This window comes from Punica granatum, chromosome 7 (genome assembly GCF_007655135.1).
Source record: "Punica granatum isolate Tunisia-2019 chromosome 7, ASM765513v2, whole genome shotgun sequence".
NCBI lineage: Eukaryota > Viridiplantae > Streptophyta > Magnoliopsida > Myrtales > Lythraceae > Punica > Punica granatum.
The window spans coordinates 7392840-7411052 of record NC_045133.1 but is presented as its reverse complement, the minus strand read 5'-3'; the positions used below and the strand labels follow the sequence as shown (position 1 = coordinate 7411052).

The following is an 18213-nucleotide window of genomic DNA, read 5'->3' as shown; positions in this document are numbered from 1 at the left end:
TAATTATCAAGGCATACAAGAACGGTTTTTCCTCCACGTACGTAGTACTATAGAATGAGTTATCAAGCCTGCTCTTCGATCCGCATTAACCAAGAACTTATTACACAACTCAACATCGAATAAGAATAATGAATTATCATTATAAAATTTAAGTCCTACATATGTCAAAATATTTACTTCTACTTACATATATCACCAAATAAAATGAAATGAAGAAAGAGGAAGTGATGGGGCCTTGGCTGTTTTTGGAGGGGAGATGATGATATATTTACTACCTTTAGATATAAGGCTTTCCATTTTACCCTAGGGTCCCATTTTATATTAACATTTTTTCAAATATCTTTTTAAATTGGGTGAAATGTCACTAACATATATAATTGACAATGTGAAAATGAAAAAAGCCGCCGCTTATCTGATATTTATACTTATCAATATATAGACATAGGCAAAGAGAAAAATACTATATATTAAGTAAATTTTGTGAGGGTTAAAAAATTAGAAATTTTTTCAAAATATAAGTATGTATACGCAGAGATGCAAGAGTAATCTCGCGAGTGCTTCGTCCATAAAAGAGAGCTAGTATCGTTTTAAATTAATTCTTTGGCAATTACCTCTTCTATAAATTGTAATTTGATATAAAGAACTGATTATGCATAAGAAAAGGCTTTCTCATCCAAAAGAAGGGCGCAAATTTTTTTCACCCAAAAAAAGCGCGAATTTTCCTGTTCTGTTGCAGTCCATAATTTTCAGCATTTCGGTAAGCTTAGAGGGAGTAGCAATCCTGTCTTGTATATCTATATCCAAATTGATCAGTCAACCCACATATGCTATATATATATATATATATATATATATATATATTATATGCTTTTTTTATTTCATTATTATAAGATTATGGGATGTTTTCAAATTAATAACTGAGATTAATCATATGCATATTTGATCATTCTTATATAATGATGTATTTTGTTAACTTGTTATACAAGATTAATGCCCGAGCCATGCACAGATTTTATAAATAATGAAACTCAATTAGTGGGGTTATTGTGTCCCTTTATTTCATATTCTACCCATAATTAAATTCGTAAAATTTCTTGTGACTCTTTTATAATATAAATTAATAAGTATTGTATTAAATTACTTTGTTGATAATAGTAGTAGCTATGTCGCGGAAATTCTTGTTAGAAGTTTCTACCCCGGGTGTAAAAATTACTTTGTTGCTTTATATGGGTTTAATTACCACCAGAGGAAAATAAAGAAAGTAAAAAACGATCAAGGGATTGTGATCTCCACAGCCCATTTGCGATTGGACAATATAATTACGTAAATTAGCAAGCGAATTACAACCTAGAAATTTATCTATTTGGCCCTTTGTAACTCATCCCAACTCCAAGAATTTCACGGACACGCCATATATCCCGAAGGGGACCCCCTTTGGTGGCAGCTTTTCTTGAGCCATATGGAACGAGAGACAATTGCGAATAGTCAATCATTAAGCAAGTCCAAAAATGAATAGCTTGCATATCGCCCCATGGATCAATGCAATAGAACTGTCTCGATAGCATTGTACATGTGTGGTCAGTGGTGCGTTAAATTCCAAAAAGAGATGATGAAGACTAGACGTAATTTGCATTATAATTTGTGTGTCCGTGTGCGGAAACTTCATCTGTGTGTGAGGACAAGAATCCAATGAAGATGGTCGGAGAAAAATACCGATCGAATAATACTACGTCATAATAAAAGTAATGAGAAAAAATCGAAAAACTTTTTTATTATACGAATTTCTGGCTTGTAAATACCATCGTGATACCGTAAGTCTATTCCGTTCATTGTTGCAATGTACCCGATTCTCCTCTAATGCTATGTGGCACGTTAGGATTACCAAAAGATTTCTCATGAGGTAGTAAAGAGTAAAGAAAGCATCGAGTTGGATATCAATTTATGTTTGTATTAATTACACAGAAAAGGACACCAAGTGATGCAAGGGAATTGGCTAGTTATTGTTGGCTATTTAAGTAGAGCGTGGGTATCTTTCTTATTATTTATAGCCTAATAGAAATTCAGCTACCTGTGATGTTGATAAGGCAAAATGCTAAAGGGTAGTCTAAAATGGAAGTTGTGGTTTAATTAATTAGCTAGAGCTTTACTCTGTTTTGCGATGATGGTTTGTGTAGCGACATGCATTAATACGTAATTCCTTGTAATGAAGAAATTTTACAGTGATCTTATCTTTTGATCGAAAAAACAATGACGAGAGCTATATGGGTTCAAAGTACGAAATATTCGCAAAAAAGCGTATGCTCCACTCGATCATTTTATGTATATATGTCGAATTTTAGGAAAGAAATGTGTCGCTCAAAAAATTGTATGCTATGACGCTGAGAGCAAGGATTGGAAAGAACAAAAAGGCTGGTATGTTCTTTCCGATGAGAGTACGAGATATTTTCTAACTGGTTTGGATTTCAGTTTGGCCATACCCATGCCTCTATTTTATAGCTGTGCTGATGAGAAAAAGCTACATGGAAAAAAACATGTGAAAATAACAAACAAAATGGGCTAATTATAAATATATAAAAAAGGGCTGAAACTAACAGCCCAGAGGATTGTATTGGGTCGACAGGCCCAGGCAAATCAATACAATTGCAGGCTTAAAATCTGGTCATGACATGAAAATTTCCAAATAATGCCGAACATTCTTTTATTAGGCCCGTAAAGCTCCCTTATAACTAAAATATCGAGCTTTTTCAAGAATTTATAGACATCATTTTGAGTAAAATATATATTTATACCTTCACGATTTGCTTGGCCAAATATATATATGGACACCCTAATTTTGCTACCTATAATTGGTAAAGAACATCAAATGATCCGTGATTTAGCCTCAAGGTTTTCAGAATCGCGATTCTACCTAAAATCAGTCGAGGGTCGTAGAATCGTGAATTGTAAAATCGTATCGTGAATCTTAAGATTCTACCTGTAATTAAAAAAACAACATATATATATGTATCATACTTTTCTAAGTTTTAAAAAAAATCAATCCTTCATTCCTTGTATTCAAAAATGGACCACAAACCAATAATAAGTCATAAAAGCATAAGATATCGTTACAAATTATCGAAATTCAAGGTCCAAATCATAATTCAAACTCTCAAAATAAACAGTTAACAACATAAGTTAGAATATAAAATGTCAAATCTCATCCAAATCTTCATCGTTACTAACATCATCATCATACAAAGTATCAAACGCATATTCTTTAGGAAGCTCCAAGTCATCAACCATGGCATGCTATTGTGTGTGCATATTCTCTGCATCTTCATCGCCATTTTGACTCCCTCCACTTTCTTCATCACCATCATCCCCACAACCAAGAGCACGTAAGTTAAAATTATGCCTTGAGATTGCAGTATTCTTTGTTTCCTCTTCGACAATCCATTCATTATCGGAAGAAATGTCATCCACTTGAAGATCAACTTGCTTCCTGATCTTCTTATTTTTCAACTTTATATTGTACATCACAAATACTAAATCATTCATCTTCTTTTGATACAACCGATTTCTTCTCTTTGTGCGTACTTAGGAAAAACCAAAAAATAATTAGTAAATATATTAAAATGAATTCTGATAAGGTCACACATGGTAAAAAAAAAAGAATCCATAGAATACCATTTCAAAATCACCCAAATTACGCTCACATCCCGAAGAGTTACAAGTCAAACTCAATATCTTTATACTAAATATTTGCAACTCTTGGGTATCGGCACCATATGACTCCCACTAATCTGCTAGTGTTTTCTTGAACCTTATAGACTTTGCATATGAGAATCCAAAGAGCCCTCTCTCATGTTTAAATTTCTCTAGCTGCAAATCAACTTTATCCCCGTCTTCATCGTCTAGCATCCTATTCATAACCTTATATAATCCACGCATGATTTCCCTATCAGCTCTAAATTTAAAAGAGAAATGCAACTGAGGATTCAGGTAATAAGCAGCAGCATGCAAAGGCCTATGAAGTTGAACCCCCCATCTCATCAATAACCTTCCAAATAGGATCATAGCTAAAAGTACGAAACAAGCCTTTATTATATACTTTCAAATTTCTAATATAATGATGAATAAGTAATTAAAGACTAAGCATGTAGCAAATTATAAATAATTTTACCTCTTCCGATCATGCTTGAAGTTTGTTTTGATTTTTTGCTTTGCTTTCTCCATCTCATTATAAATAAAGCCCATCGCGAGCTTTTCATCCGAATTCACCCTGCGGAGTACCTTAATGAAAGGATATGCAGCCTTCAAACATGTATTAATATTATTCTAAAATATGTTATCCATAACAGTACGCTCCACATACTTTTCACTTTATAACTTAGCAAATCAACTCCCTTTCCATTGCCTAGATGCAAACATAATCCTTAGAGCATTTCTATTGTCAAAGAGGCATCACAAAGTTAGATAAGCAATAGCAAAGCGAGTCACAGCCGGTCTAATAAAATCTTTACCCTTGGTGAAATGCTTCAGCATCGTGATGATGAGTGTTCTCGAGTAAATGAAGGTAGTAATATTCCTACCCTTCATTATCATTAGTTCATGTACCTTAATTTTCTTCTCCAAATCCTCTAGCATAAGATCTACGGAATGAGCTGTACAAGAAGTCCAAAATAACTTTTTTTGTTTCTCCATTAACATCTCATCTGTCGCCTTGTAATTGACGGTATTATTCGTGACGATATTGCTACTTGGATAATATTGCTAACTGAAAAGTCATTGGCTCATCATTTATTATGAGAAAAAACAATACTTCAGGGAAAAGATAATTACAAGATGTATCTGACAAGCTACATTTAATGTTGCCCGCTAAAAATACCTTGTAGCCAAAGCTAAACCAACTTCGAAACAAGGTTAATTGGATGAGGACATGGACCCAATTACCTAGACCCGATAAATTTTTTAGCTTGTGCCCAAGATTATTTGCCATGGCCTTGATCAGAGTCAGGGACCTCCTATCGGTTCCTATAAGGCTGATGAAGGTCAACCATGAACAACTTATATATGTCCCGATGAAATCCGACCGGTCATGCTATATATACAACCTGCAACCAAACACACAATCATGATATTTTTAAAATCATGTCTTACTCTATATGCGTATAGCTAAACGCAACATAACACAAGTGTCTCTATAATGTCCCGACATGAGAGATGTTATTACCAAATGATTTCTCCGCCTAGTTCAAAGATCGAAATGATCGAGATTGTCTTAACAAGATCAAGAAGTCTGCCCAAAGAAGGACGAGGAATAGTTTAATTAAGCCCATGGATGGACAGCTCTTGTCCAAATTCTTCATACCGAAGGCTTCCTTTAGAATTGGACTTTATGTCGATTTTGTGCTGAATCAGTGAGCACAAACTTTTTGTGACAATTCATTTGTGTGCTGTTCATCATTTTGTAAAGTGGCTTGCTGCCATTCTGTAACCCAGACAGTTGGGTTACCTACCAATAAAGGTTTCATTTCCCCCTTTCTGTTCTTTAATTAATTTAATTAACGTGTCCTAATCTTTTAATTAAGGTTATGCCAAATTTTTAAGAGAGAGACATCCGTGATAATGTCTCTCTAGTCCCTCTTATAGTTTTGGGAACTTGATTAAAACATCGACTGGTTGAGTCGAGCCCTCTAACATCGTCAGTCAAAGGTTAGATTGTTCAGCAACGATTTCTAAAAGAATGTGAAAGCATTGAGGCTACCAAATTAACAAGTTTAAGGTAAAAACTGTGCAAAATGTCTGCTTTATTCGACAAATTAATGGATATATAAGAAGGTTACTGCATTAGTGGGGGTTGCCATTTCAATGGAATGGTGGACTCTGAAAAGAAACCGATGCAGTAGTAATACCAAGAGGACAAAAAATTCAAATCAATATCATGAAGAAATCAACATTTAGGTTCCAATCAATCGCATTATGAAGTTGATCTCATTACGCTCACGAAAATAAGAGAGAGGTAGAAATAATTCCATACTTATGTGTGTGTGTGTATATATATATATATATATATTCAACATCATGAAATAAATATGTTAACTTGATATGGTTTTATCGTGTACTTCAACTTAACACAAAGCATCTTTTATCTTGATAAGATATTATATGCTGGACATATATGGTCATTCCGTTCTAGAGTTTTTCTAATATGACTCTGAGTTATCGTGACACGGAGTCTCCCACTGTCATATGATACGGAGTCATATTAAAAATTTTCTCGCTTCTTATATATTTCTATATCCACATGTGATAACAATCTTTGCACTAGTTATTAAGTTGACCTGACACTTTCGTATATTCCCTTCCACCACTATTGAATCAAACATAGAATCCATGCCTACCCTTTAGTTAATCCAAGGACCAGAAGAAGTCAAGAGTAGACTCGATTAGGCACCGGATATAATTGCAGATCTTGAGAGGGGTATGTGAAAGATTAGATCTTCAACAGTTTCATTCCCTTGTCATTTATAAGATTCATTCACACCCAAAAGCAAAGGACTGTATTTCACGAGTTGTGCCATCATTAGACCATTTAATTCTACATAATTAAATATATATTTTTCCAGGCTCCCATTAATCTAGTTCAAGCCGATCGGATCCATTAAGGGGGTAAAACTCCCCAGTATGAATTTTTTCTATTCAAAAGACTCGAACCAAATCCTTACTTAAGAAAAATAAGTATCGAACCGCTTCAATCAATTCATATTGGGTTCATAGTTAACTTTATTTTAAAAAGGCTAAAAAAAAAAAGGGAAAGGTAAAGCTGAAAACTGTTATAGATAGGTGTCCACACCAAAAGGAGTCTTGGGCTATTGCAACCCATTCATTCCTTCAACTTTCCTCTCTCAAGCACCAAAGACCAAAACTTAGCACTGTGGGCCAAACCCAGATTTTCCCCCCTTCTTCCTCAATCTTCCCCTTCCTTTTTCACTATTAAAGGCTTCATCCTCTTCCTCGCTCAGCCCCCCTTCCCTTTCCCTCTCTCTGCCTCTCTCCCCTACCCACCCACACACAAAGCATAGCTCTCTCTGTCTCTGTTTCTCTCTCTATCTCTCTCTCCCCATTCTGCTCCAAGTAATAATGGCCCATGCGGGAGAAGGCAAACCGGAGGCCAAGGATACAGAAGAAAGCCCAGAGCCTCTTAACCAGAAGGTAGCTCATGAGTTTCCATGCATGCTCAATGTTCGATTACTTCATGTAGCTAAGGTTCCTGAACATGTTCTGTTCTTTTGTTTACTTTTTTGCAGACATGGGTGTTGAAGGTCTCCATCCACTGTGAAGCCTGCAAGAAGAAAGTCAACAAGATCCTGCACAAGATCGAAGGTAAAGCGACCAAATACAGCTCAGCTCGCCCTGTTGTTTCCAGCCATTTGCAGTACTGGCACTGTCCAGTGAAGTGAACAAGTAGGAGATGCACTAATGTTTTCAACTGTCAAGAAAGAATCCTCCTTTGTGAAACAAACACAAAAAAAAAAAACAAAAAGGAACATAAATTTATAGGAAATTCCAGCTTATGTCCGATACATGCTTCAGCGTTCATTCACTGTACTGATGTGATTTCATTGTCATCAGGGTACTAATGCATGAAATCGTAATTATTGAATCTGGAGCTTTCACAATTTACTGCGTAGAATCATTTCTTGCTGGTTATGCTTAAGCTAGTCTTCAATCATAACTGGGTTCACTCACTTCCTTTTCCTGGTCCATGAATTTGTGCAAATGGCTCGTTGAGAATGTCCCCAACAACCCACTAGCTCATACAATCTTGATTTCAAAAATGCTTACTTTAATGGCTGCCTCAACGAGTAATCATGTCCTCTGTTTCTGATAAAGTCCTTTCCTTTTTTGTGTATTTTAATAGGAGTTTACAGAACGGACTTCGATTTAAAGCAGCAGAGGGTCACGGTGACAGGGAACGTGGAGGCCGAGACATTGATCGCCAGGCTCGAGAAAAAGACACACAGACGCCCCTCATTGCTGCCGCCCGACAAAGCTCCCATTAAAGCTGCTGCACCCAAAGAGAAAAAGCAGAGCAAACCCAAGCCTAAAGATAACCAACAGAGCAGTAATGATGATGGCACTGGAGGAGGAGAGGCAGAGGGCCCCAAGGGCGATGACAAAGCTGGGAAGAAACCTGAGCCTATAGAGCCGGAGGCGGACGTCGAGGCTGGCAGAGATGGCGGTTCCGGTAAAAATGGTGCCGGGGATGTAAAAAGTAGTGCTGGTGATGGAGTGGAGGCCAAGGAGGAGAAAGGAAAGCAGCCGGAGGTGGCGAAGGAGAGGGTGACAGGACCGGTCGGCGACCAGCCATCAGTCCCAAATAGAGCGGCAGCCAAGAAGGTTGGGGACTCGGAGAAAAGTGGCACCGGCGCCGGCGGGAAAAAGAAGAAACCGAAAGGGAAAAATGGGAAGAATGAAGTTAATAGTAAGGAGGCTAAAATGGGACAAGATGTTTCTAGTGGAGATGCACCGGCGAGCAGTGAGAGATCTTCGGATCCCGGTCCAAGTGCGGACCGAGGCCCGGGAGGGGGCCCGATGAACCACATTCCTTTGGATCAGCATTTCGATGCATATGCAAACCTGAATCCGTATCCGCCGCATTACTACCACGGGCCTCCCATGAACGCTGTCACTCACCACACAATGTATCCCGCCAGCACCTATGGGACATCCTACTACGCCCCACAACCTCCACCGAACTCCTTCACGTACGTGCACCCAGGTCAAGAAATCGACCGGGCATCGCCGTACTCAGACCCATACTCTCACCAGCGATCCGATTCGTTCGAGATGTTCAGCGATGAAAACCCTAATGCCTGCTCGGTCATGTGACAAAGAATGTCACGGATGTTGCTGCGCTGTGAGCTATCATCTCCCCAGAATCCCGATATCGGTGCAGTGATACTAGTACGAAGAGAAGTGCGATTCACGGGTGCGATGGTAATCGTGCTTGTATCTCTAGACTTAATTAGGTTTTTAGGCAAGTACTACTCCAAAGTGAATTTGTGGTTGTGGAACTTATACTACTTGTGTAAGTTTAAGGAGACTATAATTTTTGTAATATATGGTTAGAGTTAGGCAAGAGAGTATGGCTTTTAGTTTTAAGAGTAATAAGAAGTGGGCTTTGGGAATTTTGAGGTTAGTGACTTAGGGGTCCCCTTTTCCCCCTTTTTTTTTTTAACTTTATTTTGTACTTTTATTTTATATAATTATCATTCCAAGGCCCATGGTTGGTGGAGGAACTACTTTGTAGCTTTCTTTTTGCTTAGTTGTCGGTAGGCCCAATTTCTTATTGCTAATTGTCTCTTATTTTTATAAATGTCCTGTGGGGCTAATGAAGAAATTGTTTATTGGGTATGAACATCAATGTTTTGATCAAGAAAATCCATCATTACCCATCAATTTTGTCATGATGAATCATATTCCACTAGATTAGGTGTATACACACGCACCGTTTGTAGAGAAAACCTACAATAACTGCTCTTCATCATAACATGGTTTGAAAGAATCCTCGACAACCTTAAGTACGAGATCCTCCTTTGATTTTAGTTCATGTATGTGGTCCAATTTCTTCTCGGACATGCTGGAGTTGTTTGGCTCGTCGTTCCGTCGATATAAATTAAATGATTATGTATATTTCTTTATTTTAAAAAGAAACATAGATTTAATCATTCTTTTGATATTTCCTCACATGAATTTGATCGCCCCTATTTATAACAGACGAATTATATCGTGTAATAATTGCCTTTGATCTTTAATTGAATTGAGTAATTTTACTTGGATTGTGGGCCATCAAAGTCAATGTAACCTTACATGTCCGATGTGTGAAGGACGTCCTTTTTTTGTTTTTTCTAATGATATGGGGAACTTCGTCCGATTAATTCACGTGTAAAGGATGATTTGATCGTTAGATAAGGAATCTAATTATTTTTACCTTGAAATTGGAGAAAGAGCTCTTATCTAACAAAGTTAAACATGATAATATATCTCGAGCTCATCCATCTCATCGGGACTTTCTCTCGTGCCCGCGAGCACTGTGCCTTTGGTTCGCACCCTTTCGATTGTCCTTCGCTCATTTGTTTTCACACTCTGTTTGGGCGATCAAATGGATGTGAAGCAAGGATGAGGTACGGTGCCCCCGGCACCGGAGAATTTCCCTCATCTAGGACTAGACTAGTGCCCTTCTTTTGGTAAAAAGTTTTGTGAAATTCTCATAAAATTATCAACATCGAATGACAATTTATTATACGTGAGTATTAATTAGACATACTTTTTACTTTTAGGAGGATTAACTGTTTTCATTGAGAGTAAAAATTATTTTCCCTTTTTTTTTTTGGGAAAATCATTTCTTAGTCTTCCTCTTTCTTATTCTTTTTCGAAATTCACACAAGCTCTCACTCACTCTCTTTCTTCAATGAAGACTTCTTTTGTAATGCCCAATGGCCCTTTATTCCTTTTCTTTTACCAACTTAATCAGTTCCCCTCATTGATCGAACTCTGAAGCTTCTCCATGCATGCAACTTTTAAATAGCAATCTTTGACTCGAATTTTGACCACCTCTTCATTAATTAAAGGATTCCCTGTGGCATTCCTACTGGGCAAGTCACCACAATCACCGCAGCTCCGGGCAAAATCCCCAGTAAACACTTCATTAGACCGCAACACACATCAACTATTAGAGAAGACTTGATTCGTAAAAAGCTGTTGAAGGGCATGAAGTTTTAACTCGAGTGAGTGACATGGTATGGAAGTTCGATGAAGATGGTATGGAAGTTTGATGAAGATAAGAAGGCAGATGGGGTGAAGCTTCCAGTCTCTTCCTTCTTTCGATCCGACACCGACAACTGCAATTGTGATTCTCAAGATAAACTCGAGGTTTAGACTTGCAATTCATCAATACATTGCTCTCCTTTTCAATGCAACTTCCTCTGCATACCAGCAAAGCTGTATTCATTTCGATGGAATAAAGTAAAAGAACATTTTGAAGTCTCTTTTAGAACAATGATTCTCCTTGTTTCCATCGTTTAGCTTCTGAAAGTCAGTTATATGCCAACAATCAGTTGCCTCCATTTCAACATCTTTCAACACAAATCCACAGAAATATTCTTGCATTATTGGGTTAGCATTCTCTCATCAAAAAGCCATTATCGACTACTGCCCGTGCTATAAAATATAAAAGAGCGAGAAAAGAATAGTTTCTCAAATGGCAGCAACCAAAATTCTTTAACTCATCAACAGGAGCACAGTTGGTACTAACAGTGAAATGGCTTAACTGCGAAATACTTGATCGGAAAATGGGAGCCACATAAAGCCCTGTCTATACCTCCACAACTTGAATTGTCCAAAGAAACAAAATGTAGAGAGATTGCCTACAACTGACTTGGCGATCGCAAGCAAATTCACTGGCGAATTTCCACCCTCTTCTTCTGCCAAAGCCTGTCGACAGCACTGTCGGCATCACCCTGCAAAATCAATTCCTTCAGGTCACGGGACTTTATATTCAAAGTAAATTCTTCTACAAGCCCATTCCCAGAATCAGATGTCTCATAAGTCCACTAGGAATAGGAGCGGTTACTAATCTGACACGGAGCTACTCTGAGAAAGCAAAGACCTAGCACTCTATTTCAGGCTAAGTTAGAGGATAGAAATTGATTAGAGAATAAGATAGCCATAGCCTTCCCATTAACTATAAATAGCGGAGTATACGTAAAGCCAAGGAAAGCATGAAGATAAAATAGTGTTCATATCATCGCTCCACTAGACTGATGGAAAATACCGGACGCAAAACAGATCAAATTCCAACTTACTAAGAAAGCGATGGTCCTGTACACATTTGCGCTAAATAAAGCAAATCAAAATACTAAATAGAACCACCTAAGCATAAAACCACAGAGAGAGAACACGATACCTGAGCTCGGATGAAACCACAGAGAGCAAAAGTGGTGAACTGGTTGGTGTAAATACCATCTGGACCTATGTGGCCGATGTTGATCTGCACAGAGGCATGATCCTTCGAGGTGATCAGTCTGTTTGTGGCGGAACTGCAACAGGGAAAAACATATAATAATTGAGCAACCAAATTCGACATGATCAAGCAATTCAACACTACAGCAAAATGAGAACCAATGCACACGGTTACCATTTGCGAGGGATGTAGAGATCCATATTCTGACCCTCCTCGTTCTGCATCTTGAACAACTACTTCTCACAGCCTCGCAACACTATCGAGAAAACACAACCAACAACAAAATTAGTCAATACTTTTGCCTTTATCAAATTAACAGACAATGCAAATCCATGACAATCGAAAGCACATCCGGAAAGCAACTTCCATGAAAATCGAGGAAAAACCCAAAGTCAGCCCATAAACACTAACAATGCGAGTTGAAAGAAAAATTGAAACTTTCCTTCTACTAAGCGCGGGGTTCAAAAAAACAATCCCCTCCAACAATCCACCATGAACATTGAAGAGCAGTAGCAGTTTAAAGCTATCTACACTGTTCGAGCAGCCGAATTGATTACGCATTCGGAGTTCACTCATCAGCCAAAATCAGATGACTACAAACTAATCGGGCCTGATTTGATATCCAAACCGATGATTCCATGGAAATCACAGACCATGTAAACCCTAACCGATGCATGCATGTAATTACGCTCAAGATCGTCGGAGAGGGTACCTCGGAAAGGGAAGACGATGAGGACGGAGCAGCGACTGCGATGGACACGGCCTGAATATTCATCCGCAGATTATATACATGGCAGAAACCCAAACCCTAGCCCCAGTGAAACGACGAAACTGCCCTCCGGTGAGGCTCTATGGGCCGGGCTCATAATGTTAAATCATTGAGGGCTTGGCCTACTTCTGTCTCAATGGGCCACGCTCCTAAAATCCTCACCTCGTCAATTCGTATCTATCTATATTTGTAGTCTTATTATATATCGTTACCCATATATCTATATCTATATCATAACTAATCTTATTATTTATTTTGATTATATCGTTTGACATAACTAATTGAGTAAAATTTAACGTTAAGAACTTACTCTTAAGAAGGCCAGATGGTCAATGGGTTGATTTAATCGATAATAAAATGTTATGAAACGGGACTGTCTCTTTCAGGGGTCATCCTTTTCTCTTCTTTTTTTTTTTCCTTTTTTTTCCTCACCTAAATCTCGCTAATTTATTAATGTTTTTTTTTTTGTAATATTCAAGATTTCTAACAAATGTTTATTACTATTATAAAAATGTGTTTATTCCTTAACATCTTTTTTGCTATAAGTATGGCACAGGAAGAGTAATATTAAAAAAATAAAAATAAAGTTGGTGAAGAATAGCAACAATTAAATTACAAATTGAAAATATATTAAAAGTAAAAGGAATTTTTGTTAAGAACGACAAATAATATATGTAAGAAATAATGGCAAAAGGAATTGACGAAGAGACAAAGAGATCGACATGTTCATTGATTTTTACATTTTTGTTTTGAAAAAATAATTAGAGGGTTCGAGATAACGGGATGGTAATTTCTTTTGTGGATACAGAATCGGTAATTTCTTATTCTTTTCTATGTCATTGAAACTAAACTTGTTATATATCTTACACAATCGTTATATCACCTTATTAGTATTATATTTGAAGTCCTTACAGTAAACCTGGTGATCAACCATCCGTATCATCATATATTAAACTTTATATTATATATATTCCTATGATATTATTGGCGAACATACCTTACTCTATCGACTTTTCTATTTTTATTCATTTTTGTTTTAGTATTTATTTGATGATTTCTCTTTACGCGGCCTTTTTTTTAAAAAAAATTTGTAAATTTTATTTTTAGGTTCTTTGTGTAACGTCCAAATGAATTTAATAAGAACATATCGATTTTTTAATAAGTCGATATCCTTATTGATGTAAAAATCAATATGAACAAGTTAATTACAACTTATAAACACAAAGTGAGTCAAATAATTGGCCAGAAATCATAATAAGAATTTAAGAATGTGTTTGATTTTTTAGTTGAATTGAGTTAAGTTTTGATTTTAATTTATTTGTAATGATTGTATTGTAAATTATGAGAAAAAGTGTGAAAAAGTAATGAATAGTTGAAAGAAAGTAATGATTGTGTTGTTGAATTGTGAAAAATGTAATAAATAGTTGAGAGAATTTGATATTAAAAATTGAATTGAATGGTTAAAAAAAATTTTAAAAATGAAAAAGTAATAATTATGTTGTTGAATTGCGGATAAGTGGAGTTGAATTGCGTAGAGTTGAAATTTTTTTAAAAACCAAACACACTCTAAGCATTCTATACAGGTATGTGAAGAGTAAATTATATGATGGTTTTATATAAAATAATGAAATATAGATAATTTATGGTTACATAAATAAAATAAAATATAGTGAAATTTTCTACAACTTTAAGTACAAGAATTGATCAAGCTCATCAATACAATTTTTCATTGGAGAAAAAAAGAACAACTAACTTTTAGAAAATCTGTCAAAGACTTATAAAATGGAAACCCCTTTCTAAAGCTATGCAATAACTAGGGGTTTTGTTGGTTTTGATAATTTTACAAGTTGGTTTTAATTAGATTATTTTACTTGGATTTTTTTCATTAATGTAATTGCAAATTATCTAGTTTTCGGTATATAAAAAGACCATCATATAATTATTTACGCTTCACATATCTGTATAAAATGGATAATATATTTTTTTTGGCAATCAAATGTATAACATATTTAAAAGTTATTTGATTTACACACAAATTGAATTTGATACTATAATCACATAAATTGTTTCTAGCTTCGCTTTAAAAAAGAAAAAGAAGCGAAGTCGGCATCAGTTGTTGTCCATTCCTTTTCTGTTGGAATCTTTCCTTTTCTTTTATTAAGTTTTGGCTTTTCTATAATTTTTCAAATAAATTTTAAGATGACCTCAAAAATATAAAAGATAATATCTTTAGAAAAATAGCTAAATTATTCCGCCCAAATGTGTGAAGATGGAAAACTTTCCGTCTGCATGATTTGGACGCGGTTTATAATATGGACGGAACACATCCCGTCCCAATTCCATCTCAATGGGCACAATCGAGATGGAATCGATGATTGTAGGGACGGATTTGATCGTCCATATGGATCGAATTTTTTTAATCGGTTCAGCTTAAAGAATTAGAAAATAGATAATGTGCCCTAACACGACACTAATAGAGTCCAAACTCATATTTGGTACTTGCAGTTCATTCATATTTCATGCGAAACACTTACAAATTGCACTTAATGTATTTGACTTGAGCACATAAATTTATAACTTATTTGGATTAAGGTTATAAGTAGTTGGTTATGGATGGATGATGGGCTAGCTGCGAAGATTGTCATACCCATATTTGTCCAAAAAAATTGGGAGGGGTCTAGAGGCTATCATAAATTACTCACCTCGAAAAGCTCATTTCCAATTAACCAATTTGGTGGATTACAAGATGTCATGAACATCGATCAACGATTAAGAACAATACTACAAAATATAGAGACGTTATGATCGCACTATATCTCACATCATCTCACATCATCTCATCCCTCCACCTCTAATTAACCAATTTGGAGGATTACGAGATGTTGTGAACACCGATCAACGATTAAGAACAATACTACAAAATATAGAGACGTTATGATCACACCATCCCATCCCTCCACCTCTAATCTCCTAATCCTAATAAATGTTAAAGCAGGGCTAAAGAGAGAGACCCTCTATATCTCAGACCATGCCATCACTCCATAAGCATCACCACCCCATTCTTTCTGTATATACTTAAACTTTACGAGTTGTCGAGCTGATCCGCAACACCACAACATTGCTATATGTAGAGAGTCGCTATCATCCATCTTTTATGTTATATGATATTTTGGTGCTAGTCTGTACGTACAGCAAACCGAAATTCTCAAGTTCGTTGAAACGATAGTGTGAAACATTCTTAAACATATACTAAAAATTATCCAGTTCCCTAACCATTTCGATAATATCAGAAATTATGGGTGCTTTCTGCAATTATTTTCACAAGTTATTTTATACTGGATGTGGAGGATTTTTTTTTTCTTGTGAAAAAAATAGGTGATTTTTTGTAATGGGAAAATCATATCCTTCTTGGGCCCCCAAGTTTTTTCCGACATAGGCGCTTAGCGGTTAGTAGGGGACAATTTACATGAGCTCTCCCTGTTGGGGTGACTCGAACTCGAGATGTCAAGACAACTGTCCCAAGCCTTCAGTACCTAGGCTTCCAGGCCTCGGTGGTGAGGACGTGGAGTACGAAGAAGCCGTTTCTAGGAGAGCCCCAGAACTTGATGGTTTTTTAGGGACTTTTTACCAGTCCTTTTGGGATGTCATTGGCTCAAGTATCACTTAGGCTATGCTGCAATTCTCTGAATCTGGCATTCTACCTCACTCAATCAATTCTACTGAAATTGTGCTCATCCCTAAAAATCATAATCAAGAAAACCTGTCTCATTTTCGTCCCATAAGTTTATGCAATTTTCTTTACAAAATCATCTCAAAAATCATGTTTAATGGACCAAAGCATGTCACGTCTTCCGCTGTTTGTCCTCAACAAAGTGCGAGGCTGATCCAAGATGATTCTGTGATAGCCCATGAAATCTTTTGCCAACTTGAGAGGAAAAGGAGAGGAAAGAGCGCGGAGCGTGCATTGAAAATTGACATAATGAAGGCTTAATATAGGATCAAGTGAAGTTGTCTAAAGGAAATCATGCTTTAATGGGATTCAGTGATATTTGGGTTGGAGTGAGTATGTTCCGTGTGGGATCCGTGCAATATTGTACTTGTGTGAATGGAAAAAGGGCTGGAAATGTATATCCAACCAGAGGAGTTAAGCAGGGAGATCCTTTATCTCTGTACCTTTTTATTTTGGTTGCTGATAGTCTCTTCAATGATCACACATGCGTAGCCAGGGGAATTTTGAGAGATATAAAGATTAAGAGGAACCTTAATGTTGTATCATATCTGTTTTTAACAGATGATTCGATTTTCTTTACGGAAGCTACAAAGAGCAATGCAGAGGTATTGAAGAGGATTCTGGATCTGTACTACAAAGCAACAGGGGAAGGAGTGCATATGGGCAAATCATCATTAGTTTTCAGCAGCAACTCAAGGCCCTAGACAAAGGAAGGCGTCTGTGACCCGCTTGGGATTGAGCTAGGAGCAAAAACTTGGAAGTGTCCGGGGCTGCTGATAACCCTCGATCTCACGTGTTTATTATTCCTCCTTGTGCATGAATCTGGCTAGTTCATCGATGAAATTAGTCTTATTAGACAGTTTTTATATAAATTATTATGTCCTGGTGATGTTTAAGCCTTTTGTTAGTGTTTTGGTAATTTTGGCTCTCATTTTGTTTCATTTTGGCAATGGTAGGTGCGGATTGGAGAATTGGGCAGTAGGCTAAATGTTACAACACCCACTTTTCAGAGTTGCAACGCTGGAGCTGAATAAGAAGTCAGTAGGCTCAATGTCTCACCACTCCCTTCCGGAAGTTACAACACTGGATGACCGCTCTTTTGCCCTCAAGCACCAACTTTCGTTTTAGATAGTCAACAATTGTAAGCTCTTTTGGAGATTAATTGGACAACTTGCACACTTAATAAGCCCTTATTAATGAGGGTGAAGACAAGGAAATTAAGTAGGTGTTATCTGTATAAATGAAACTTATAGAGAGAAGAAGGGAATATCATACATCATCATCTTTCTTCTTCTTCTTCTTCTTCTTCTTTCACTTGTCCATAAGAGGCGAAGGAGAGAAGGGGTGCTGAAAAACAGAGCTGAGCAGAGCAAGAAGGAAGGCTGCAGCAACTCGTGGAGAAGAGAAGGAATCGGCATTAAGTCGAGAAATCGACGATAACAGGGCTCTTCCCTTCACCCATCTACTTCCTTTTCTCTTGTTGAACATAAAAATTGCTTTTGAGATGATGTATCTTTTGGCCATGAACTAAGCTTGTTTCTAGGGTATGGATGAACTTGATTTATAGTTAATCCTTGATACTCTCTTAATCTTTTTGATCAATGAATCGAGGTATTTATTCCGCATCCGTACTTGATGCGTACGGTTGCTTGATCACCAACTATACTGATGTGGTAATTTATACGAACTCGATAGAGTGAGTAGGAT

General features: G+C 36.8%; 2 protein-coding genes across 3 annotated transcripts; one reads left to right on the top strand and one right to left on the bottom strand.

Moving 5' to 3' along the window:
* The first annotated feature begins 6885 nt into the window (after positions 1-6885).
* Positions 6886-9304, top strand: LOC116215314 (heavy metal-associated isoprenylated plant protein 35-like). Its single transcript, XM_031550971.1, has 3 exons — positions 6886-7194; positions 7290-7365; positions 7904-9304. Exons 1-3 carry the CDS (start codon positions 7123-7125, stop codon positions 8872-8874), a joined length of 1119 nt encoding a protein of 372 aa, XP_031406831.1. The 5' UTR covers positions 6886-7122; the 3' UTR covers positions 8875-9304.
* Positions 9305-11221: 1917 nt separating this feature from the next.
* LOC116212768 (40S ribosomal protein S21-2-like) lies at positions 11222-12841 on the bottom strand. Of its 2 annotated transcripts, XM_031547455.1 has the most exons (4): positions 12720-12841; positions 12182-12263; positions 11951-12083; positions 11222-11504 (listed from the first exon to the last, which is right to left on the bottom strand). In XM_031547455.1, the coding sequence occupies exons 2-4, from the start codon at positions 12229-12231 to the stop codon at positions 11442-11444; spliced, it is 246 nt and encodes an 81-aa protein (XP_031403315.1). In that variant the 5' UTR covers positions 12232-12263; positions 12720-12841; the 3' UTR covers positions 11222-11441. The 2 variants fall into 2 exon arrangements, with proteins under 2 accessions (XP_031403315.1, XP_031403314.1); XM_031547454.1 differs by having other exon boundaries at positions 11951-12263; positions 12720-12821.
* Between the last annotated feature and the right edge of the window lie 5372 nt (positions 12842-18213).